Genomic DNA, 26956 nt, shown 5'->3' with positions numbered 1-26956 from the left:
CGTGTCCTTGCCAATTGGCAACATGAATTTATTACCAAAGTAAAACTTAATTGGAAGTCAAATGTTATGTGATTAAGTGGTGTTTCTGTGACAAATGTACAAGAAGTTAAACATGAAAACATATGGAAGCTCAGTAAATAGAACAGAAAATTAATTGAAATTAATTCACCAAGTTTGTTGTAATAGATCAAAATATAAAATTGTATAGGGTGATAGGAATAGTAAAGGCATCAAGTTGTCATAATGGACTGATGCCCATCAGCACTCAGAAGATGGTGTGTGGTGACCAATATATGGTTTTGTTCAGAGATATTATTTCATTATTGTATTACATGTACTGGTATTGTCATCATCCCTTTGCTCTTGAGCATGTGATGCTTGAAGAAAGGTTTTGCTGGAAGTCTGGTAACTACACCTTTTTAAATGGCAAGGCTACAATGTAAAGGAGCTGCTATTTCCCCACAAAGGAAGTAGATCTGGGCTATTTCTTTTTGCCTAAGCCGGTCATTCCTTCTCATCCCTCCATTTTAGGGCGGGCTAGCATTTGTAGGGTCCAAGGAATTCCATGAATTCCAGATAAAATGGTAGTTCGTGATGTTTCTATGGAATGGATGGCCAGCTGAAGGGACCTAAGCTGAATTCCACATTGTTTCCAGAATGTACCCTGTCTAGGGCAGTGTTAACTGGGGCTTCTGGCTGGAGGGAAAGCCAAGAATTCATGAAGAGCTGCACAAGAGATGATGTCACTGCAGCTGTTGTGCAGGGTCTGTTCCTCAGTAAGAGCATTACTTACCTATCTGAAATAGCTTAAAAATGCTCTATTTTTTTTTTTTAATAATCCTCTAGTTTATACTATATAAATAACCACTGATGGTGAGATTCAATCTCAAATGTCAGAAAGCTTTCTTACAGCTAGGTGAACTTAATTGTTTCTGATCCTGATCTCATATCTAGCATACACCTCTCATGTTTTGTTTGAATTTTCTTCAGCATTAGGAACTTTAAAAATATACTTTAAAAAAGTATGCATAGATTTAGGAACACTGTGTAGCAATATTCTGTTGTGCTTAGCAGGATCTTTTCTTTTTGTGGTCTGAGCTGGGAGTTCTGTGCAAATTGGTTGTAGGACATGGATCATAGGATGATGCTGAGCTGGCAGTGTGCTTGCTGTGAAAAAAGGGGGATGAGATGCTGATGCATCAGGTGTTGCAAACAGAGATAAGGAAGCATTGGTGTCACTCCAAACACTGCTAGTCCAAAACAGAGAAACAGATGTGATTCAAATCTTTTATATCGAAAAAGATAAATTGAAACTGTACTGGAAGGGGAGATGTGTTGCCTCTAAAATGGCAGAAGAGAATGACAGAATGTCTGCCTCAAGTAGCTGTGGAACAGATGATCTGATTCTAATTTCTAGAGAAAAATTGAGGAAAAAAATTAGCTAAGCCTAAATAAAATAGTGGTCTAAGATGAAATGTACATAGGTCATTAATAAAGTTTGGTTTGGAGTCTTAAAGGTGTTCCTGAGTCTTACAGACTGTAGATTCTGGGATAAAAGGAGGAATTTGGCAGAGGAAGGATCCAGACTGGATTTGGGAGCTCTGTGATATGTCTGTGACGGGGGTTCAGGGCTAGTGGACTCCAAGGTACTTTTCGGGGTGTGTTTTTAAGCAGTTTGTGCCCTCTAGTGAGAGTCTTGGGTAATAAACCTGGTCCTGGTTTTGCAGGATGTTAACAACCCTTAACAAGGTGTGTTACCGATCTGAAAGAAGCTTTGGTATTAAAAATGCAGGAGGCTGAGAGTATGAAGAAAGATCCTATGAATGAAAGTCGTGGAATGGTTTGTATTGGAAGGGACTTTTTAAATGTTTATATAAGTATAACCTCCCTCTAATGTGGATTGTGTTAAAAAAATCTTAAGTACTTCTAAAGATGACCACTAAGGTTATTGCAGTTCAATGTCAAGCATAAGATGTCAGCAGATTTGTGGTTTCAGTTTTGACAACTGAAGAATCACTGCATTACATACCTGTGGAACCAAGTAGCAGGAATAGAAGTAACAAACTTGTGGTCGAGTAGATGTTTCTGGTTTGAAATGAGCACATCATTTAAAACAATAAAGTATATGTGTGTTAAAGATGAAAATCATGGCTTTCTTAGAAGTCAAAAAGTTATAGCTAATTTTTTTTTTTTTTAAGGTTACAAAACTCCACTGGAAAAAAATCCTGGAGATGACAAAACAGATGAAGAGATGGAGGGGACACATTCAGAGGATGAAATGTTTGCTCAGAGAGGCCTTCGAAGAACTCAGAGTATGAAATCTGTGAAAACTATTAAAGGCCGTAAAGAGGCAAGTATAGTCCTGGTTAATTGAGTTTGGTTTTTCAGTGTATATTGGCATTTTTCATAGTGCAGAAATTTATTTTTATTTTTAATCTTGGAGCGGTTGTCAACAATAAGTGGATTCTAGATGCTATATGGGGAAGGAAGTATATGATAACAATATCTAAGTTTGGAGCTTTTGTAGTTTGGAGTGTTTAGGGGAAATACATGAATGAAATTAACTAAGCAAGGAGCAAGGGAAAGGAGATGAAACAGACTCTGTGCTTGTAATGCTAATTCTGGCACCTCCAAGCCCAATTTCAGGAACTGCTCACCTTGAAAGGGGTATGGATAGCAATACTATCACTGCATGTTGTACACACTTAAACATCTGATGTTTAATTGGTAAAGAATATTTAGGATTTTTTAGTTCCCATAGACACATGGCCTGACTCTGTGATCTAAAAAGAGAAGATCCTAAGTTATCGTTCAATGCACTTTACATGTGCATGCATCACAAAACTTAAAGATACTTCAGGATAAATCTCTGTGGAGTCTCATAAAGGTTTTTGGGTCTTTCCCGGAAAACAGTTGATACTTACTCTTCTTGCCCAATTCTGTTGAAATTTTATCTTAGTCAGTCATAGGTAGATTCTCTTAGTGAAACTGGGGTGTCCAAAGAACATTGAAAGACATTTGCTAAATAGGATTAGTGAGGAGGTGAATCATATTTCTTCTTGGTGTGACTCCACTCTTTGTTATAATTTTATTTTTCTCCTCAGATACGATATGGATCACTGAAATACAGAGTAAAGAAGAGACCGGTTGTATACTTTTAAGTGTACTGCACAATGCCTGCAAGAGAAACTGCTGTACTCTAATAACTTGAATTCAAGTGTTAAAGATCTGTGTACAATTCCTAGAATGAGTCTGTATGAACGGATTCATACAGACAGGTAGGACTTGGTTTTGTGAGCCTAAGTGATCAGATAAAGTGTTACTCTGTTTTTCTATATTGCTTATTGTTTAGATTTAGGTCTGGACAAGTTAGAGCATGAATTTCAGCACTCCTTAAATAGGAGTTCAATGAGTAATAGGAAATACTCTTTTGCCAGAGGTATTGAACAGATTGAAATAATTGCAACTCCAATTGAATTAGCTGAAGCTGTAAGTTTCTCGAGTTTGTGAAAATTGAATCAGTGTCCCCAAGTTTACATTGAAATATAGATATACTTAAAATATTTTTCTGAACTACAGTTCCTGAAAAGGCCTTTGTGTAACTTTTAAATGTACAGTTTAAAGGACAGTGGATGATGGTGGGAAAGAAAAAGGAAAGATGAGGTAGGTAGGATATATCCTTAACATCATCATCCTGCATCATATTGCCAAGCTTAGCAAACTGGGAGTACACATAGCACTTTATGCAAAACTGTATAGTTTTGCACACTCTTGATGATTTACAACTGCACGTCATTTTAGTGACTTCCTAGATAGGTTAGAGTTATATTTTGAATGCTAGCAATTCTTGTATTTCATGATCTTTTAAAAATTTATGTTGGTTTGCTAAGTACACTTAGGATGCTGTAGGTATTTGCTACTAACAATATTATCAGGTGCCTTTCTATGTATTATAGGGCTGTGTGGGTTTTGTCTGTGTGTGTGTTTTTTGGGGGGCTTGGGGTTTTTTCTGTTGGTGGGGTTGTTTTGTTTGTGTCTGTCTTCATCTAAAGAAACGTAACATGATTTATGTCAGTTTTTGGTTAAAATTGTGGTAAGTAAAACTTGTAGCAATTCTGGTGATATGCCTCAGGGATCTGATCAGGCCATGAGCTGCATGTGAAAGTCATGCTACCATAAAGGCATGTATGATAGGTTAGTCAGGCCCTGGTTTAGTTTTGCTCTTCTCCGCTTTAAGAACAAGTATATTTATATATATATGTACTTTAGAAAATGTGTATGTTTCATACCATATGTGGATTCTAAAATGGTCTGTGTAGTACTTCCTTTTATTGCTAAAGTTATTACTAAAATATTTGCATATAAATAGCTTCTTCTAAAAGTCTAATTGATTTAGTCAGTCATTTTATATCCTAGAGTCTCATGGCATATCTGCACAGCGATTAATTTCAAAATGTCTTTTAATGCAGTGACTTGTCAAAATTACTTTTTTAGGTCACCTTTGGTACTATTTTCTAAAGTTCTGAGAATTAGGCTGATTTTAATTTTCTATGTGACTGTATTTCTACTCTGGATTCAGGGAGAAACCACACACTTTTTGCAGTATTTTATTATGTATCTTTGGGACAGACCTTGTTACTTCCCTCAAAGAGAAAATGGCATGGATTTCTTTGATCCTCGGATCTCTGACTTCAATCCTTAGACCTTCTCACAGGTATTGACAGTCATCTTCAAGTCGACTGCAGAGATTTTAAATATATTCCTGAGGCCTGCTTCAGTTCTTTTTCTGTTACAGCCATAGCAATTCACTGCTGGTAGGCACTTGACTGTCTGTGGCATAGACTGGCATTCAAAGTAGTCTTCTGTACACTTAGGCCAGGATTTGAATTCTGTGGGTACGAATGCAGCTGGTCTATGTTGGTATTGTTCCTCCCTGGCAGTGGGAAGTGTCTGCAAGCCATGTGCAAAGCTGTGCTCAAATGCAAAAGCACTTTCAGCACCTTTGAGGAACCTCAATGCTTTAGTAAGAAGTCCCAGCATGCTATGTGTGATTAAAAGGCTAAAGTTTCTAATACTTAACTCAGAAACACAGTTTGATACCAGAAGACAGGAAGGCTGCTCTCTCCCAAATTAGTACAGTGCAAAAACTGTACCTTGTTATACAGCTTTTCAAGGAGCTGTGAGCAAGGAGTGATCACAAAAGCAACCTCCCCAGGAGTGTGGGACTTCTGCCACAGGAATATCTGTGGTTCTCATCTGTTTCCCTGAGGCTTGTCTGTGTTAAGGTATATAAGACATGAAGGAACCTGAAGCTCTTGTATTTGCATCTGACCTCTCTCTGAATAGTAGACTAACCTGGGCTTGGGATGGATGGAATCTCTAACTCTTATTGTACAGTTGAACACTTGCTGACACATTTTGCTGTAACTAAACTAGCTTGTTTTACCAGCAAGCGTGGCAAAAATGAAAAAGATCATCTTTCTACAAATCATAATCCTGCATAAAGGAGTAGAGTAAGCTGTTTTTTTTCAGAATTACAATTCCTTTTACAGATTCATGTAGATCCAGTTTTGGGGGTTGTGTTTTTAACACATTTCTACGGTTAGAGATCACTGAAGTATTTTCAGCTCTACCACACTCCTGTCAGGAAGCTGGTCTATGTGCCTGAGGCTGTAACTTCTAGCAGACTTAACTAGCTAACTCAGTAGTGATAAAGGCTAAGTAAATCCTCCCCTTTATGGAACTTGCATGGAATTAAGAAAGCTGGCAGTATTATTCATATTCATTACTGTTTGCATATAAATGTACTTCTTTCAGATAACTGTTTTACATGTTCAAGCCTTCAATGTTTTCATAGCTGCTTTCTTCAGTCTAATAGCCAGCTATAAAAATATTTTCTTGCCAGCCTGATTTTGATCTTTGAATTCATCTTCAAACTCGTTCACCGGATTATCTTCATTTTTTTCTTCTTACTGTTCATTGATAGCTGATGCTTGTCAGGGCACAATGGCATGATTACCTTTCATCCCAATGATATGTAGTTCTCTCTCCTTGTTGAATTTAGTTTAGTTTGGTTTTGAAACATTACAATTTTTTACCTTTGGTTACAGGGAATTTTCAAACTTTTCTTGCCTTAGCAACTGCAGAAATAATCTAAGTCTTGCCAGGAAACCTTTTGAAAAAAAATACTAAAAATCGATGTTTAATATTCTTTTTGGATTTAGAATGTAAAATTCAGTTAATGTCAAAATATCTAATCTTCTGAACAGAGTGTTTCCTGAGAATTGACTGACTGCCACAAACAGGACTGCTAATGTAGTTGAACAAAGACTTGGAGTTTAAAAGTGTTTTAAAAGAGAATATGTATTTCTGCTGAAATAATATCAAGCTTTCAAGCCTTTCCAAAATATATCTGAACTGACTCAGCTTTCTCAGCAAGAACCTACTGTACTTGTTCAAATGCCCAGTCTGAGATGAAGATTAAATTGGTAGCCTCAGCTGCAAATAACCTTAGGCTGGACTTTGATTACAGTGTAATTGCCAATATTGCTAATTCCTTTGGTATGGAAAAGTAACCAAATCATATCCAACATATATTTTGCAAACTATAATAAATTTTAAAATAGATAATAACTTGTTAAAATAAAATGCTGGAGAAAATGCTGGATGCATGCAATGTGCTGTTCATAATAAAAATGTATTTTATTTTTGGTGTTGGTTTTATTAATGGGAAGTTAATATTTTTTTCTACAAAAATGTATATGCAAAAGCAATACTTTAACATTTTTCAACAATTTGTATTTTTAAATGCTACAAACCAGAGAATATACATTTGAACTGAAGGTAGTAGCTTTAAAAAAATGCAATGTAAGCTTTAATTTTTATATTGTAATAATAACTTGCTGTCAACTTGTTTACACATTTGTAGAATGGAAACTTCATTATGCATTGACTTATCTTGATGCTATCTTAAATAAATGCTGCTTTGAGCAAGATGCAGTGAATATTTTGTTACCTGAATAACTATTAACAAACTAGGCACTATGCAATCTGTATTCTGTTACTTATTATAATGGCTCAAGCACAAAAACGACCTATCTGAACTTTGGAGAGATCTTTAAAACATTGAAGTATGACTGAACTGCCCTTGAGGTTCTGCCATGAAGCTCATTTAGGCTGAAATAAAATGTATCCTGCTAAAGGCAACTTGAACATGCTATATCATCACCTGGTTTGATTAGGTGTTTGGTTCAGAGTAAATAAAAATTAAGATGCTAAGTGTTCCAAAAGAGTGTAACTTCTTGGGGAACTGCTGGAGATCAAACTGGTTTTGTTTTGTATTCCCCAGTCAGGGTTCTTCCAGTAATCCAGAAAAGATGCATAGATGAATTTGGCCCTTTCCTTTTTCACACCTCCCTTTGAGTCATCTGTTTACACCGTTACCAAAACCTAAGCAAAAGCCTCAGTAACCACATTTTCTGGGCCTTGTTTGCAAGACTTCCTGGCTTACTGCCTCAAATAAAATAATTTCTGGATATTGTTAATTGTAGATAAAGATTTAAAAGACAGTAGCAATAAATTGTTTTTAAGCATTGTGAAAATCCATCTCAAGCACAGACTGACTCTTCAGGGGCCTTGCTGTGATTCAGTTTCTGATGTCAGAAAAGTTCATGCAGTACAAGCACCCTGCCAAGAAATTGTGTATGTCAGAAAGCAATGCTAACTTTTTTTCCTTTATTTCTTCTATGTTTAGCAGGTAGTGGGAACACACCCAAATGTGGGCTAAAAGCTGTCTTCCTGCTGTTTAACATGAGGCTGGTAAGATGCAGTCAGGGAATAATATTCTGATAATTCAAAACAAGTATTGGTACATACATCTTAGGCTAAAATGTTAAATATTCAGCAGCAGCAACGGTGACAGGTCTTTTGGGGGGGTTTTGTTGTTGTTCATTTTTTTTTGTTTGTTTTTGGGTTTTTTTAAAGGTCTGAAGCATTGTGTATTTTCCTCAGTAGTATGGGAAAACAAATGCTGGAATATGAGGGGAAATCTAATATGTATTGTAGAAGCAGTAGACTTCCAAAATTATTTTCCTCCTTCTGCAGGTGCATTCAGGAACCGAATGGGAGCCTGTCTTATGTCTGCCTGCCTTTGCCAAAGTTCAGCAACAGATTGTTCTGTCTGCATTAGCATACGAATCATGAAAGCAGCTGGAACCCAGAGTACAAGGAGTTCAAAATGTAGGATTTCACTACTGTCTGCTAACATATGGTGACTACCACGGATGGGGAAGCTTAGAAATTATTTAGAAAGTTGTTTTTTTCCAGGCTGTAGCAGTTCCAAGGTAAACAGCACTTCAACTCTCACTTAGCTCTTCCTATGTACCAACACTCACTATGTTGCATGACAGTCACTGGCTTCCTCAGGGAGTTGCACCATCCCAACCAATCTTTCTATTAATTTTACTTCTCCTGAGCTAAGAGTACTGAGGGAAGCTCATGCTACTCTTATTGCCTTAAAGAAATTCTATTGTTTATATGGCTGAGGAGAAAGTTTTTTAAAAAGCCCCAAAGCAAACCTAAAACCTGTATAAAGTTAGTGTGATTATAAACAAATGTAATGCTAGGAAAAATGCAACCATAACCACGCGCGTTAGTCTTGAAGGAAATGTAGGAATGGCCACTCACTATACTTTTGCCAAACCCCTTTTTTCCAGGTTTAATAATAGTTAATATCTTTACTCTTGCTGACTTGAAGGGAGTTTCTTTTGCTGTTCATAGGATGTGGAGCTTTTAAGGTGTTACTCCTCAAACCGTGAAGAGAGCTTTTATAGTAGTTCAAGTTGATCACTGAATTGGCAAGACAATCTCCTGGCCTTTGGAGAAGCAAAATAAGCATTTGGTAGGGGCCTGCAACTACCTAGTCTAGATTAAATCTTGATGAAAAACAGTACTTCTCTTACAATCGAGGTCATAAAAAAAGAAAAGCTACTCCCTTGTTCAAACCACGCTGGAACAACTGCCAAGCTGTTGTGCTTTTCTCTGGGGTGGCTCTCGCAGCTCCCCTCTGAGTGTGTGTTTGCTGTAGAGATGTGGCCATATCCCCGTGCATCCTGCTCCTCTCTTGGCAGCCCTTTCTTCCTGGAGCAGCGGCGACGCTTTCCCCGCCGCCTGATGCCCCTCACCCCGCTTACCCGACTCCGCAGCTGTTCGGGCTCGTTTGTTTTATAGTAAAGAAACGAGTGCTTCAGGCCATGCAGGGGCTGGTTCTGCCCACCGTGTGTGAGCGCTTTACCGGCGGGGCCGGACGACGGGGGCGCGGCTCGGCTGCGGGCGGGCCCTGTCGCTGGGGTTGGAGATGGTGTGGGGGGAAGCCTTCGTAGTGGCGGGGACGTGCGGCGCCTCACGGCGCTCCTATTACTGCTGCAAGTGAGGCCGCCCGCTTCCGTATTCTCGGCGTCTGGGGAGCTGGGGCGCGGTTTTAGTCTCCCTTTCAGCCGCCCTGGCAGCATGCCGGAGGGCGCAGGCAGAGCCGCGGCGGCGGTGCCGCTCTCGGGCACAGGCCGCTTGCTGCTGGCGCGGCCGCCCGGCCCCGCTCCGCCGGGATGTTTCGCGTCTGCTTCCTGCCCTCCCGCGCACCCCCTCTCCGCCGGAGGCTGCTGGTAGCTCGGGCATTCCACTGGGAAAAAGGGGTCGGTTACGCAGAAGCCCGAGGTCCTCTGCCGCGCCGGCCCGCTCACTTCGTTTCTACGCCTCTGAGGACCTTTCCCCTGCTCGTCTCGGCCGCTGGGCTTTGCCCATGGGCAGCTCCGCTGGCTCCTCCGGGGTCTAGCGCAGGAGCCCTCCCCTCGAAACACCGTGGCGGCAAACGTTCTCTTGGAGCACCGCTTGGATTCGTGGGCGTTCCAAAACGGACTTGTTTCTTTGCTAAATTGCCTGTCAAACAGCTTGCTTACCTCAGTGACATATGCTTAACTTGTTCAAATTTATAATCTACTTTTCCTATTCGTATGCACTTCTTTTCATCTAGTTCATCTAATTTTCTGGAGAGGGGCTTTTAAACTTCGGCTGACTGGAGGGAAATGGAGTCTTGTTGCAGCAGACTCCTTAGGGGTAGAAACGAGACAAGATACAGACTCTTATTCAAACAACATGATAAGGGTCCCGGTTTATTCTTCTTATAGATTAGCCATCCTGACTGACTACAGTAAGCTCCTACTGTAGGTGTACACAACACTGTGTGCAGAGCACAGACACATTTATCACTGTGAATGCACATTTGGTCTTGCTGTTCAGGCATATGCAAAGGTGAATTTTTTTTATTAATAAGAGAGAATTTTTTCTATTTGTTATAAATGAAAAACAAAAGTCTCAATATTCAGCAAAATTTAGATTGCTTTATTTTATATAGACAGAGCAACGCAGCGCTGGGGAAAACGTGAGCGGTCACAGCCCACTCCATGCTCCACCGAACCTCAGCTTTGCAGCTTCTTTTACGGTCTGGTTTTTTTCGTAGTAATCAATAATTGTTATTTTTTTGTTGTCATAATTTTGCCAGGTAAGCAGTGATGGTCAAAAAACATCCGTGGGAGCAGTGGACAATGTGAAGTCCCAGATAGCCATCTGGTCTTGGTAGATAAAGAACAACAGACATAGGACGAGACCTGCTGCTGCCACCCCACTGACCGTGTCACAAGCACATCACTCACCCTCCTGACACTATTGTTCCCAGAGATTTTCCTTTTTCCAGGGTCCAGAACTTATCAAAAGGAGAGAAAATGCTGTGGCATAAGGACCTGCACAGTTTATGGGAAGGTCCTGTTAAAAAAGAACTGCAGCATGAGATGGGCTTTCACATTTATATATTAGTTTCTGCATTGATCATAAGTATTTAGATATAGTATCATATATGCCTTTAATTAGCTGTTTGTTAGTATAACGCAATCTACTAGTTTAAGTATGTACTGTATAGCTTAGAGAAATAGTAATGTGGTGAATATACACTGTTATTTGCCTTAACTAAACACTTGGTGCTAAATACCTCTATGTGATCAAAACAAATGGTGTAAGACAATCATGTTACTCCCCTTCTCCACTGACTGAATTCTCCAAGTGATAAGATAACTGTTACACAAACCAGGGCAGTTAGAAAATACCATGTTAAATTTGAAGAGGACATACTAAATCCTTATCAGAGGATGTAAAACAGCAGGATGGAGACAGAAGGAGGAATAAAATATATTAACTTGACACACAGGATGTCATGCAGGTAAGCCAGAATATGAAGAAACCAAACAGAAGAATTCCTGGAGCATCAAACAGTTCACAGGAATGTTTCAGTAATGTATGGACTGTATGGATATGCATGCACCTCAGTAATGCAACAATATAAAGGTAACACTAAGCTGCTGCCAGGAGCACCCCAGCGCTGGATATTTGTCTCTTATTTTATTCCCTATTAAACTTTTTTTTTTTTTTTTTTTTTTTTTTTTTAAATTTTGTAGCATTGTACCATTTTTTACAGTCCTCACTGGACAAGTGATACAAATGGCACAGGAAGCATTTGAACCAAACTAAGTGACAATAAGCCACATTTAGGTCAGAGAGAGGCTGACCCCCTGTAAGGAAATCCATTGAAACAAAGTGATGGAAATTCAGGTTTTGGCTGTGGCCACCATCTTCTGGTATGCAATGTTATTTATTATCCCAAATAGTCATAGACCAAAACAAAGAAAGATTTTAAATCCTAAGCTTATCAAGTGTAAGTGCAATTTGGATTCAATTAGAGAAAAGCTGCCTGCAGCCACTTGTAAATTACTTTTCAATCACTGAATAATTATTTTAGTAATGCTAGCCTTGAACTACAGCGTGTGAACTCACCAATCTGGGCTGCTCTGGCTTGTTCTAATGTTGCCTTTAAATAGAGAAAGATTATCTGGGGCACCCCAAGTTAGTTGAGAAAGAAAAAATAAAAATAAAATGTCACAGAAAGGACAGGACAGTGACTGCTAAAGAATCTGGGCAGCAGGGAAATGTACAGATTCAAGTAAGATATAGATTGTAATCACTATTTCTGTGAGGAATGGCTTCAGGTCCAAACTGCAGTGACCATCATTTCCTCTGTCACCTCTGTGTCCTTGCGTTGTTTCCTTGAATGTCCCGTAATACTTGGAATAAATTTTTCCCCTGTTCTTGTCTGTATATATCAGAAATGGTTCATTTAGACAGCACAGCACTCACAGACAACCAACCCCACAAGAGTCACAGCATGATTTCACTCATCCTTAAATCCTGGCCAATGGCATCAGGTCCTTGTCCTATCCTAGAGTTGTCTTCCAGCAGTTTTCAGTCCCAAACTGGCAAGACAAGAGACATGAAAAGAATTCAAGTCTTGAACATCAGATTGTGGCAAAAAAGGCTTATTTTAGGAAGAGTGGACATACACAGGGGATTGGAGAACCTGCTTGGTAACACCTCTTTTCCACATGGGCTGTGCAAGCAATTATTTAATAATCCAATACTTCCATTTGGAGGCATACCCTGCTGTTTCAAGGAACTTTCATTTGCAGCTGGAAGGCAACTGTCATTTAATTCCTACCTCTTAACCTGGAATTATTTTTATTTCTGCCCTCTGTACTGCCTTGTCCCTAACCATTTTCCTAGGCAAGATTATAAACTGTACTCATAAATAATGCACTTGCTCCAACCTGAGGAACTTCAATCAGCTCCTTGGCCTTTACTTTCTGAATTCACATCCCAGTAACACGACTTTGGGCAGTCTAAACTTTTACAATTTGATTTACTCCATACAATTTCTAGGCAACATATTCTGTACATTCCTTTCCTCCCACAAGTATTTGTTACCTGCGTAAGACAAAGGCAGCTGAGCTAAGCCACAGGTTCCAGGTAAAAACCACCAACTACTGCAGGAGGACAATGAGCTGTGCACAGATTTATTTAATTTACATCTCTGTAATCTTAGCTCTAACATTGAACACAACCCAGCCAGAAAGGACCTGGAAGTTGGCTGCTGTGCCCTGGTGGGGCTGGGCAGGACCCAAACTGCATCCCTGGGGAGGCCATAAGCCCAACCCTGTGTGGCTGTAGCATGCAGGCTCTCACTGAGCACTTCTCAATTCCCTGGCAAACAGAAAGCACAGGAAAACATGCCATCATTTATTCCAACTACAAAAACCACTGAGATGCCTTTCAGGACCCAAGAGTGTTTAGTCAGTCCTTACTTTGCTGTTCTCGAGGTATTTCAGTGATAAATTCTCTGCCATTGCTAAGAGCTGAGCAGCTCCTAAGTGGGAGGATTTCCAGTTATATTTTTCTAATGGTAGCTCAAAGCTTAAGCAGTTTCAGCATCCACCAGCCTGAAGGCAGGGGATTTCAGACATCTTGCATGGAGTTTTTATAACTTAAATGAAAATTTCCACCTGCAATAAATATCTTCTGCCACTTGGCTCTACTGAAAAGCTTTCTGCTAATATAATACGATATTTATCTAACAGAGGGAAAACCATATTCTTAATTTGCATATTTTTTCATCACATCTACTAACAGATCTGTGGCTGCTAAAGCCTCTTAGTGCTCTTGGACTCAGAGGCACACAAATATGGGAGCCCCTCTGGCTTGTACCTGGGGGCATTCTGAGCTACTGCCAGGGGGATCTATCCTGTCATTCACCTCAGGTTCTAAAGGGACAGCTGGCACTGATGTGGCTTAAATGCTACAGAGCAGAAATAGCACCATGTGTGTAATGCATTTATCCTTTCCAAGGGAATACACAGCAGCAAGTACAAACTGAGCCAGCCAAAGGCTCAGAAAGCAAATGGCAAACAAAATAAAGAGAAGTTACCCCGAGGGTCCAGGTTTTCTGAAGAGCCCACTCTGTGTGTAGTCAGTGCTAATTCTGGAAGCTTTAAGAGCAACAGGATTGTAAACTTTCCCAATCCCTTCAGCCTTCCCATCACAGTGTTCTACCTGCACTCTGCATATCCGTGTGTTCTCCTCGTGAGCCAGGCCACAGTTGTGCAATTGCCCTGGACTCTGTGACACCTCATTGTGTGCCTGTTTACCTTTCACATTGTCTGTTCAATCTCCTGCTTCTCCTCCTTATTTTCAGTATCAGTAGTCTTTAATGTAAACGAAGTTTTAAAGACCTCCAAAGGTTTTCCTGAACTGACTGCAGCTAAGGTAAAATCACAACTGCTCAAACCCTCACAAAACCACCCTTCAAAGCAGTTTGAACAAAGAGGTTTTCCAAGATGCTACACAGGGCAATTTAACTGGATATCTCTGTGCTGAATGAGGAATTATTTCAAAATGTGACAGGATTTTCAGAGAGAAGCTGAATGCTGTGTGCAGCTCAGGCTGGAGCAGCCTCAGCTCAGGCAGCACCTCAGGGTGCACAGCTGAAAAGTCAGTGCTCACCTCCAAACAGAAAATCACTATCTGTCAACATGGAGCTGGGAAACATCTGGCCACATCTGTGCACAGACTGCTGAATTCTGTGCTTCCATCAATTTTCAGACAAGTTTAAAAGAATCTCATCTAGAGTGGGCTTATATATATACATAAAATGACAGTTTTAATTCAGAATTAGGCAGGGTTTGGCTTATACAGAATGATGTGGTATGCAAGAGGAAAACCAAACAAATAGCTTAGCAATTGCTGGAAATGAGCAAAAAAAGCTATCCTAGGCAGTCCAATGCCCACACTGATTTCACCTATCACATACAAGGGAATAATTTTGAAACCATTTTCTTGTTTAAAAAAAAAAAAAAAAAAGAATTTGTTCTGATAGGTGTAATACTATAGCTATGATTACATTCCCCCCCACCAAAGAGAACTTTACTCTTTGTCCAAAATGCAAGAGCAGTGAAGTTTTCTATTTTTTGCCTTCTTTCTCCCCAACAGGTATTTTAATGACACATCAAAAAGGAAAAAATCCCAAATCACAAACACTCACCAGCCTACAGTACTGCTCCATTTCTAGCATGAGATGGATTTGTCAGTGCTGCATGACCCAACTGACTTCAAACATGTGCCTAACAGCCCTCACACCTGAAGTAATAATTAGGTTTAAATAAAGAGCAGTAGGACTAAACTTATTTTTTCTGCAGAATATCCAACTGGGAAAAAAAATAAAAAAACCCAAAAGAGTTCTCCTACTTCCTATGCCTTTGAAGGTACATGCCTCATGCCATGATGTGCAGAGTGGTGGCAGGAGCACTGCAAAGCTTTGCAGAGACCACCAGGTAGTCCTATTGCTCTGCTTTAAATTTGACACCCATCACCACTTCTCTTGCAGAAACTGTATTTGCAATTAAAAGTACCAGGGAGGTGTTGAATGCTGTTAAATGTATAAATTGTCACGTCAGAAATGTTCATATGCTTTAATGCAATAATTTGCCACATTATTAAATATTACTTGCCTAATAAAGTTGCTAGTTTTTTAAATCACCTTTATTCTTCCATGTTCTCCACTGGTGGTCTGTGAATTTGACAAACAGAGTACCTTATTTGCCAGAATATTACTGCAGATTCTCAAATGAAGCAGCATTTTACATGATGATTTTTTTAAAAATAATTCCTAATTACAAATGCTTAGTTTCAAACCCACTGAAGCAGTTATATAATTCTTGCTAGGTACGAGCCGTCACATCCTTGGCACCAAACACCAAAAGGACTTCAGAAAACAGTGGAACATGAAAACAGAAAAAAAAAAAAGCAGAAGCCAATAAATTTAGCCATTTTCAAGTTTCATTTTCTTGATGGGGACAGGAAAACAAAACAAAAAATCAAACACAACCACTTAGACAAACAAAAACAAACAAAAACAAACAAACAAAAACAAACAAAAGGGAAAATAATGAATTTTTAAAGGTTACAAAATTTGGATGGTGAGAATGTAAACAATTGTATAATTGTAAATAATTTTAAAAACCCAGATCCAGTTGCAGTCAGTGTGCTTGGGACTTGCATGTTCAACTCAAACCTGTGCTAGGAGTCTCAGGCTCAGTATCCAGAAACCCAACCTCCATCCACACTAGTGTTACTGGAAAAGCTGCATTGGCCATCCAACAGAAAAAAACCCCAAACAACCCAAAGTCACGTGCTTTTTCTATTTTTTTTTTTTTGTTTGTTTTTTTTGTTCTTTCTTTTTTTTTTTTTTTAAAACACTATAGAACTAAGGTAGGGGTGAGAAGAGCAGGACTATGTGTTATATTTTCCTATCTCAGATTTATCTTGGAATAACAGAGTAACCTCACAGAGAGTTGGTATGAACTAGGAAAAATAAATTTCTAGCCCAGTTATTCATAAATTAAATGCTATAGAACAAATTACTGTCATAGAGGCACTATTAAAATGACCTGCACCACAAATATTTAATTAAATAACAAAGATCAAGATAAGCACTTGTTTTCCAGTGGGCAATCAATCAATCAATCATCTGGGAGGTGTAAGTATACATAGGGTTTTTTGCAATAAGTTCTTTCTGTAAATAGTCTGTAAAAAATGTAATCATAAATTACATTTTATGATGTAATTTATGCATAATAACATATTATGTACAAATTATTAATATGAATATAAATACATTTATGAATATAAATATATACTCATCCTAAGGTTTTTTTTTTTTGTTTTTATTTGGTTAGAGGCAGAGTTTGTTTAGTTTTGGTCGGGATTCTTTTGGGGCATTCATTTAGGAGGATTTTTTTGTAGGGACAGGACTAGTCTCTTTTTGAGTTGCCTGTCTGTCCCCAAAGCGCGGCAGCCCAGCTGAGTTCGGCGGCAGTGCTGCCGCCTTGTGGGCACAGCCGGCACTGCAGCCATCCCCGGGCAGGCAGTGCTGCCGCCTTATGGGCACAGCCGGTACTGCAGCCATCCCCGGGCAGGCAGTGCTGCCGCCTTGTGGGCACAGCCGGTACTGCAGCCATCCCCGGGCAGGCAGTGCTGCCACCTTATGGGCACAGCCGGTACTGCAGCCATCCCCGGGCAGGCAGTGCTGCCACCCTGTGGGCACAGCCGGCACTGCAGCCATCCCCGAGCAGGCAGTGCTGCCGCCTTGTGGGCACAGCCGGTACTGCAGCCATCCCCGGGCAGGCAGTGCTGCCGCCTTGTGGGCACAGCCGGTACTGCAGCCATCCCCGGGCAGGCAGTGCTGCCACCCTGTGGGCACAGCCGGTACTGCAGCCACCCCCGAGCAGGCAGTGCTGCCGCCTTGTGGGCACAGCTGGTACTGCAGCCATCCCCGGGCAGGCAGTGCTGCCGCCTTGTGGGCACTGCAGCCATCCCCGAGCAGGCAGTGCTGCCGCCTTGTGGGCACAGCTGGTACTGCAGCCATCCCCGGGCAGGCAGTGCTGCCGCCTTGTGGGCACAGCCAGTACTGCAGCCACCCCCAGGCAGGTAGTGCTGCCGCCTTGTGGGCACTGCAGCCATCCCTCGAGGCAGTGCCGCTGCTAGGTGATGGCGTCGGTGGGGCGGGGAGGGAGGGGAGAGCGCTCCGTGGCTCCTGAGCATGGGACGGGAGCGAGGGACAGAGGTGAGCGGGGCGGTGTCTGTACATAGAGGGCAGAGGTGAAGGACAGTTTGCGGTGCAAAGGGACGCAATGGCTGAGAAGGATGAGCACCGGGAATGGCGGCGAAATACCGCGCTGAGAGAGTGACAAGTTGTAGTATTTTGGTTTTGACTACAGTCTGTGTATTTTAAGAGCAGGGAAAAATGCTGTGCTTTTCATATGTATCTTGAATTTTAGAAGTCTCTTAGTCCATCTGTAGCATTTGTGGAGTTTGGAATCAGTGGATTCCTGGCAGGTGGCTTTAAGCCATTTAAAGTGTTTTCCTGTTCTTGACAGGCATTAAATTCAACCTCTGAAGTGGGAAATGGGATATGAAATTTTTGTTTGATTCAACAGGTAACAGAATGGAAAATATAAAGCACATCCTGTAAGTTTGGGAATGATTTCCCAGAATAATTTCTTTTCAAAAGGAGGAACAGGGAGAGGATTTATATAAGAAAGGAATTGTTAGCTTAGAATTAAGCAGGCTTAGTGTAGAAGTAAACGAATATGTGGTATCTTTATGTTTTTTCTTGGTATACTGTCTTGTTAGTTATTTGGTAATTATTGTGCTTAATCAGTTAAATCATATTACACACTATTCTGCTCTCTTTTTATGTCTAATACAGAGCAGTTCTCCATTCAGCTGAAATAGAAAAAACCCCAGGGCTTCTTCAAATAATATTATACTTCTAATTTCTTAAAGAATCAATGAATTCTGGTTTTCACATTTAATATTATCCTATAAAATAGGACATGATGATATGCGAAACATTGCTTAGTAATTTTTTCTCCCCTGTCTGTCAGGCAAACCAGTTAGAAGGAAATACTGGAGTATGAGGATGCCTGTCTGGAAAATGAAGCCTGTGTTGAGAAGCTGAAGGGCAGAATCCTGCCCCAGGTATGTGAAACGTTTGACGACTCATGCATAATGCTGTTTATAGCATGCTCAACAGTTTTTGTGTGGAATCAAATGGAAAAGATTGAATAAGTTGATCAAAGCTTGTGAGAAAAGAGCTGACAAATGTGTGCATTAATGATTTAACAAAAACATACTTCAAACGTTTGTACTTCTCTAGTTTCTTGAAGTGAGGTATTAATTTATTTCACAAAATGTAATTCTAGCTTCAGATGAAGCTATAATGTTGTAATTGAGTTTGCCTGGGAGTGCTGTCCTGGCCCTGGAGGTGTCTGTCCCTGCAGCCTGTGCAAGGTGGCAGGTTTGGGCAGGTGGATTTGTATAATTGTAACTTCAGCGTGCCATGGCTGCTTCCACTGCTCGTGTGGGGACACAGGGGATGGCTCAGAGCACCAGGAGTGTCCTGGCTCACTAGCCTGGCAGGCTTCTTGTTTAAACTGAGTAGGGCCAAATAAACAGTTAAATAGAAGTAAACCAGAGATTGCCATCTGGCCTTCTGTGAGGGTCACCCTTCCCAAATAGCACTGAATAGTCTTCTGGGTTCCTGCTAGGTGGTTTTGAGACTGGAAACATTGGCTAAGGAGCTGGAATAGAAGCAGCAGCAGTGTGAGGAAAACCAGTTCAGCAGAGCTTGGTTTATCCTCAGGTTTTCCATTAGCTGTATTGCATACTTGGCACAGGCATTCACAATGCAAGGAAAGGCAACAAAAACCCAGTAGGACAATAAAAATAAATTTCCAGTAAATGGAAGCTTCCTTTTCATAGTGAAGTAATAACTGTGGGATTTTTGTGCACTGGCCTGAAGGAAGCTGTATAAAAAGCCTGTCAGAAGGACTGAAGGGAGGCTGTCCTTCCCCCTAGGTCTCTGTTTTCCTCAGCGCCTAAATCAGTCCTATTGGGAAGGGCATGAGGAGAGCACAACTGCTGTGGTGTGCTTCACTTTGCTGTGGTGTATCTCCTGGCTGCATGGCATAGTGACTGCTTGGAAGCAAAGCTCTCATTACAGCTATGCATAATTCACAAAGAGAAACAAATGTTAATTATTTCTGCTTGGTGCATTCAGTGATAGACTGCTGTTGTAATTTATTTTTTTCCCACATGGATTCCTGGAAGTCTTTAATCTCTTTTGGTGTATCTGGTGATGAAATTCCAGCTCCATGGTGTATTCCTTTTTAAAAAAGGTAGGTCCAAATGCTGTAGCTCATACAATTTTTTAACAAAGAGCTATTAATTTTTTTTAGCTATGTAGAATTGGGTGACAACACAGCAAGCCATGTAAAGAAAGGATTGATAGGTCAGGTTTAGTCACTAAAGAAGAAGTCAGTGCTGTGAGTACAACCCTCCCTTCTCCAGCCCTAAGTAGGATCACTCAAAGTACATGACAATTTGATGGTCACTCATTTCACTGCAGTACTCCTCCAATGTAATTAAACCAAGAATGAAGATTTAAGATGAAAATTTTAATTGCACCTTAGAAATACAAGGCAAAGGGGGTAGAGCCAGCATCTAACAATCATGTGGAGGAAAGAATAGAAATTAACTGATTCTGAATGGACAGGCTACTTCAGTTTTTATCTGGATTCCTGGTTTGCCTCACTGTACCAGCAAATATTTTCATTGATGTAGAAAACTTCATTTAAAAAGTTTGCTTTTTCTTTAGCAGAACTGCTTTCTGTGTCATCATCTGCCAAGTGGAAGATTAATTCCATGTTCATCAAAAGATGGTTGTGGACGGAATGGTGTTGCTGGGCACGGCTGACTTTGTGGGTGCAGTTGAGAGATGAGCTGGGGCTTGCTGGAGCAGCTGTGGCTTGAGGACACCCTCAGTGCTTGCTTCTCCTTGCTTTCTGTGAGCGGGAGAAGTCTGTGCCCATCTTTATGCAAATCTGTGATCCTGGTCATAACTGAGCACGAGACATGGAAAGCTCCTTAATGTCAGCACTCCTTAACAGCACATTATTCTTGCATTAAATCCAAAACACAGCACTGTACCAGCTGCTAAGAAGAAAATTAACTCTATTCCAGCAGAGACCAGGACATGGGGCTGCATCTGCTGCTCCCTGGAAAGCCATTTGGCATTCCTTCACTCGTGCTTATTGTTTGTTTATTGAAGGCAGCATTGCCTGTCATTGATGGGAGCAAACGCTGAGTTCTCAATAGGAAACACTGTCTGTATTCTGTAGCATGTGGGTGTTGTTCAACAGGCAGCAGGGGAGAAAATCTTTGGCTGAGGGTAGGTGGATAAGGAAGAAGAGAGAGCACAAGATACATAGAGGATGTGGCTCATGCTGCAAGAGGACAGCACAGATGGAAAAGGTGACAAACAGCATAGGTTATGTGGTGTATCTGATAAACCAGAAGGAAACTGCCATTCACAAAAATGTTGCTAATATTCTTTGTAGCTGGAATTCCATCTCCCATTTATTTTGGAGCTTTGATAGACACCACTTGCTTGAAGAGGGGTACTATGACTTGTGGTGGAGAAGGAGCATGTAGGATGTATGATATTGTCGCTTACAGGTATATTTTCTACTTTATTTTGACTTCTTTCTCACTCCTATTGCATGCATTAGAGATGTAATTTTATGCACTTTGTCTTCCTAGCAGACTAACTGCTCCTGTGTTAGAGATATGACACAATTTTCTTTGGCATTGACTTTAGTTATCAAGTGCAACCTTTGACACAGACATTGGAAAAAACCTTTGAACAGAAATGTTCTGGTGCCATAACGTTCACTAATAACCTTTCATGAGAACAAGCCTCAAAAACACCGAATTATGATAAAAATAATGAAAAGCAGTTAGCTCATGTGGGGAAAAGTCACTGAGTGACTGCAGTATCTGTGAACAGATGATGGTTGAAGCAGTGCTTCAATAAGATACAAGTTGGTAATTGGCCCAGAATACTGCACATCAGGTTTTTTGTAGCACTTCAAGCATGGCTGTGGGATTTAAAAAAAAAAAAATCTTGTTGAACTCATACTAATTCCTTGTAACACTGTGTTGAGATTGATTTGGAATAATATTCTCATGAGTATTTAGTAGTTTTTACCAGGTAGTTTGAGCCCTTTCAGGAATGTCTCTTTTCCCTATGGATAAAGCCATAACAGTATCAGGTGCCTGACTTCACTGGCTAAATCATTTGCCTGAAACTGGGAGATGTAAAAGGCCATTTTGCTTCTCTGTTCTCACATTCTCATCCTCTGTGACATCCAAAAGCATCAGGGCACAAGTTTTAAGAGTGGCTTAACAAAATAATGTTTGCTGAATAGTTTTGCCCCGTTTTTACAAATGCATATATTTAATGAATCTCATTATTTATTTCAGGTGGTTCTATCTTGGCCTGCCAGCAGTGTTACGTGGAGTGTCCTACATCCCAAGCACACTAGTTCTCCTCATTCTAAAGAAGAGACTGAAATCTGAAAAGTCAATATTAATGAATGCCCCAATAGAAATGCAGGATAAAGGACAAGAAGCAGTGAAATAGCATTTCACAGAAGGACATGTTGGGAAAAAAACATTGCTCTGTTAATATTGGATATATCCTTGTGAAAAACTTTGTACTTTAACTAATGAACACTTGGACAGAGATGAATAGAATTACATATAGCTGTGTCCTACTTATGTTACAAAAGTATCAGTTTGTAAACAAAAAGCAGGAGAAAAATGTTTGGTGCAAAAGGACAAGGACTAGGAATAAGAAAATTTATTAAATGCCAGGTTTGAGTTGTCTGAGCAAGGGGCTGTGAAGCAGAAATGTGTTCAGTCCTGTTTCACTAAAAATAGAGAGAATTTTGAATTTGACTCCAAGTGATGCCAGGTTTCATCTTGGAATTCTTACACAGTTTCCATCAGAGTCTCTCTCACTGATTGTAGACAGTGTTTGTGAGTTCTTCAGGACCCAGTTTTCCAGAAATTTATTTTCAGGCAGGGGTTGTTTGTAATTCTGCATAGTATAGGTGTTCAGTATATTGACAACCTGGTTTATGACATGGTCTGGGTGTTGTGGCAATAACAAATTTAAAAATTACGCTTTTAAGAAATGCATTGTTATGGTGTTTTTTTTTAAAGAATTGCTTAGAACATTGACAAGGAAAGGTCATCAGGATTCATTACTTCAGTTACCTGCTGCCCTGGGATGTCTTAAATATCTAAGGAAAAAAAAAGGCACCTAAATGTCTCAGGTGAAAAAAAAAAAAAAAAAAAAGAAATTCCTGTTCATATAAGTCATACAAGGTGTCTTTGTGGTTTAATGCATCCATGTTTAGTATCTAATTTGGCACTGCCTCATGTTTGGCCCCAGTGCAAAGGACCCTTAGATCTGTCTGCCAGTATCCATGCAATAACTTCTCAAGGCTTTTTATTACAGATCCTGGTTTTTATTCCCTACTACATAAGGCACGGAGGGAGTTTGTGCAACTACCACAGACCAGTGCTCCAGCACCTGCAAATGTGGCACAGACCTGCTCCCATTTAAACCACCTGGGACCTTTTGCAGACACCAAAAAGTGGGGAGGATATTTTGCCACAGTAGTTCATTAGTTCAGGTACAATCTGTTTACTTCAATGTGTGTTATTGACATCATATGTGTGTGTGCTTGGAATTGCCTCCTGTCCTTGTGGAATCAGTGAGACAAGATCCATTTCCTCCCACAGAGCAGGAAATCTGCTCCAGAACTTCAAGTTTCTTCAAAGACAAGTGATCCTTAAAACTAATTATTTTGAAAAGATCTGTCATAGCTCTTGTCTCCCTTTGTGTTGGATGATAGAGCTGAATAGGTACAACAGGAGGGAGGGGAATGGAAGAAAGACAGACATGATGCAGCCAGGAACAGAGCAGAATGGAGAATGCAGCTCCCTATTAAACCACAGTTGTCTCAGAAGCTTTCTGGGAATTTGAAGCTGATTTTGAACATTGTTGGAGTTGAAATCCTTTGCAGACATTTAGTCATAGCCTGGTGGCAAGCTAACCTGGGAAACATGAAAACTTACAGAGCACCAGAATTTCACAGCTCTGAGAAACAAAAGAGCTTTGTTCAGTAGGCAAATCTGTGCCACTTACATGGAGCTCTGCCAGAGGGTCAGACCTAGTTAACTCACTGTGTTTTGAGGTGGAAGGAAGCAGATAGGAATGTTTCCAAGTTATAAAACTAGCATTTCAGCAGGAATGTTTCCAAGTCTTAAATTTAGCATTTCTGGATAAATTAATGCTGTGTTTAATTGTTCTGGTTCATCTGCCTGAGAATGGAGCAGAGAAGGAGGCCAGGGGCTCTGCTGTCCTGATTCTGTATCCAGGCAGGCAGTGCTGGATGGGTGATGCCTCCTTAGAGAAGCTTCTGGGCATAAACCTCTGGTGCTAACATTGCTTCTCCAGAGCAAAGCCATGCAACAGAGGTAATCCTCATCAATCCTGTATGATGTGCCATGCCTGGTACCCCAGGCACTCCTAGGATTGGGCTGAAGGTTAGCAATTTGCTCTCAAAGCTCTTCAGATGCAAAGCCAAGCTTTAGGCTGGATTCCTTCAAGTTTTAACATGCTGATCTTGATTCAGCAAGCCATTAAAGTGAGTGGCCTTAGTTATTGTTTAAGTAGGTAATAACACTGGACATTTCAAGAGTGACCCCTAAGCTGGCACTGTTGTGATCCCCATGTGAACAAAGGTGGGGCACAGAAAGTACTGAGGGCATTTGTTGTGCCTGAATGTTTGGTCTGGTCCTGGTTTGATGTTTCAAGCACCAAGACCTGTGTCAGCACTGTAGGCAGCACAAGCCACAAGTGGGAATAAGGGCAGTAGAGGTAACAGTGGTGTAAAGTTTATAAAGCAACAGCACATGAATATCTGAGCTGGTAAAGTCCAATATTAAATTATAAAAATGGGCAGTGGGTTTATTTTCTGAGTGCCTGAGAACCCAGCAGATGGCTTTCACAGTACAACCAACTATGTGTCCCTGTCTCTGAGATTTCAACCCAGTAAAGAGCACCCAAGGGCTGAGTTTTGGTCCTTAACCTACCAAGTGCAAGGCTGGGTTTTGGGCCTGGATGTGGATGCTATCAGACACTGAGAAACAAACACTTTAAATTTTTCAGGCAATGTGATCATCTTGTAAATATTTTAAAGGCAATGATACACCAACTGTACATACAACTGTTTATCTAGCATTTTGTACTCAAGGTCTTTTCTAATGATGTTTGATATTCCATTGGAGTTTTTTGACTGCAGTCAGCTGTTGAGTCATTTTCAAAGAAATAACAAGTCTTCAATCTCACTGAAAAATATCAATGCTTTTTAAAATGCACATCTCTGTGCATGAGCAGGCTATATGGTTTTTTGTTTGTTTTCATAATTTTCTCTGTATTTTAATTTCATCAGCTGCTTAATTGCCAAGTCTCTCATTATTTTATGGTGTTATCTGTGTCCTGAAAAGTCTTGTGTCTGGTATAAAACTTCATTATCCCCCTGCTGGTCCCAACTTTTAAGAATTGAAGCCTATTCTTGATGCACATGATAAACATTTCTGAATGGCATAGAACATATTGTCCAAGCTGTGATCAGGATTTTTTTTTTCTTGACAGAAAATTACTCCTTTGGGAGGAAAGTATGTTACTTGACAAGCTGATGATTTTAATTAGTGGACAGAAGGGAGGTGTGCTGACCCAAGCTGCATCCTTACACTATAATTTGGTTGAGGTTATGTCTGATTGTGATATGAGGCTGGCTTTGTGTTTATGATACAAATATATTATATTAACATGTGTAGCCTCTGAGCATCCCAATATTGGGTAAGTATTACAGGCAGCTCAAGGTTACTTTCTTTTTCTGTAATTTCATCTGTGGTGAGCAGTGGGCTGTTCCTGTAACCCTTCCATCTTGAGTGGAGGTCGAGCTCTTCCCTGCGGACTCTTCTCATCCAAGCAAACCAGAAACCAGTTCAGCCTGTGGCTGTGGAGAGAAACACCCTGAGAATACCTGGGATGGGATTTGGCAGGCAAAGAAGCCAAATCACTTTTTAGATTATGTAAGTCTGATCATGTGATATATCCAGCAACACGTTATTGGCTACTGCTACTTTTTTTTTTTTTTTTCTCCCCCACACAGAATTGTTGTTAGACTTTTCCTTTCGTTACAAGGCATGAAATGTTCCCAGATATGATGCTTGGGATTTTGAGCTTTCCTTGTTTAGGACTTTCTCTGAGAATGTAGAAAATTTGTAATTGCCCCTCTCTTGCTTTGTCCTTGGAATCAAGAGCACTTCTTAAATCACAGCAGATTAAAATCACAGGATAAAACACATAGGATCCCTTTAGAAGGCTAAATCTTACATATTGCAGTGCCTGACTTCCCTTCTAGAAGAGACCCTTCTGTAGCTCCAGGCCACAAGTGTGACATGTTAATTTCCATCTATTCATTTCCAGGAGAGGTGCTCAGGGCTTTTGCTCATGTGTGTGACCATGGGTGGCAGCTTGCTGGATCTACAGCCTGGGTAGAGCAGGAGAAGGGCCCTTACCTGGAGGGCAGAAAGCCCCATGGCAGGTGGGACATAGTGGTTTGAAAGAAGTAGTTCACTCCAGGGGTTTTGCTTTTTAAAAGGCCTTGACCCCTCTGTGTTGGTGAAAAGGCTGCCTGGCATTGTGAGTTTATAATTTAAATGGTTCCAAAACCAGCTTTGAGAAAACAAACTTCTCATTTGAGGTTAATGAGACACAGAGTGGGCCAGTTCATGCTGTACCTTTGCTGTGGCTATTGTTTCAAGGCAGCTCTCTGGATGGCCACAGTGCAGGCAGCTGCATGCTGCCTGGTACCTGGTTTTTCCTTCTTAGGAAAACCTTCTGATATAAAGACACAATCATACGTAAAACAAGCTTAAGTTCCTGCACACATTTTCAGAATTTAAAAAAAAATTCCCAAGAGGGCACAAGACTTGTGGGAGGTTTTTTTTGTTTTTCTTTTGGTTTTGTTTTATTTTTTTCCTTCTGGTGGTGGGGGTGATGGAGTTTACCTCCCATTGTACTCTGAATGTTCTTCCTAGTGAGCCTGTATAATAGGATAGTAGCATTTCCAATGTGACTACTGCTACTTAGTGAGTTCTAGTTCCATGACCAGCATTTTGCAGGAATATTCCTTTCAGATATGTGTGTATATATATGTGTATATATATATGCACAAACATATACAGGCAACTTGTTTCAGACATAGACAACTTTTTTATGCTCTCTGTCAATTTTCCAGCATTACAATTTAACAGATGGAGTCTACTAAATCACTTCCCTTCCCATTTGGATTCCTTTTCTGTAAAAGCCTGGCATCTGACATCCCTTCTTGGATGCTAGAGAAGTTATTTCTAAGTTGAAATACAGGAAATACATAACTATTCATTGTTTCCAAGTTCCTCTGTTAATTTATCTTATGTTTTCAGGTCAGAAAGGCCAGAGTAGTAGAGGCTGCATTCAGCTATATGCTGTCCTCACAGA

General features: G+C 40.5%; 1 protein-coding gene and 1 long non-coding RNA gene across 2 annotated transcripts in view; both read left to right on the top strand.

Annotated features, from left to right (window-relative positions):
- The window catches only part of REEP3 (receptor accessory protein 3), a 40064-nt gene extending 33069 nt beyond the window's left edge, over window positions 1-6995 (top strand). Inside the window, exons 7-8 of the mRNA XM_056495418.1 lie at window positions 2199-2350; window positions 3105-6995. Coding sequence (XP_056351393.1) covers window positions 2199-2350; window positions 3105-3161 — 209 coding nt within the window. The 3' untranslated portion in view covers window positions 3162-6995. The remainder of the gene's footprint in view (window positions 1-2198; window positions 2351-3104) is intronic.
- Window positions 6996-20482: 13487 nt separating this feature from the next.
- LOC130255086 (uncharacterized) lies at window positions 20483-22108 on the top strand. The gene is made up of 2 exons (XR_008840865.1): window positions 20483-21006; window positions 21814-22108. It is a non-coding gene; the product is annotated as an uncharacterized LOC130255086 (long non-coding RNA).
- Window positions 22109-26956: the final 4848 nt, after the last annotated feature.

This window comes from Oenanthe melanoleuca, chromosome 6 (assembly GCF_029582105.1).
Source record: "Oenanthe melanoleuca isolate GR-GAL-2019-014 chromosome 6, OMel1.0, whole genome shotgun sequence".
Classification (NCBI taxonomy): Eukaryota; Metazoa; Chordata; class Aves; order Passeriformes; family Muscicapidae; genus Oenanthe; species Oenanthe melanoleuca.
This window is presented reverse-complemented; position numbering and strand designations above follow the sequence as displayed.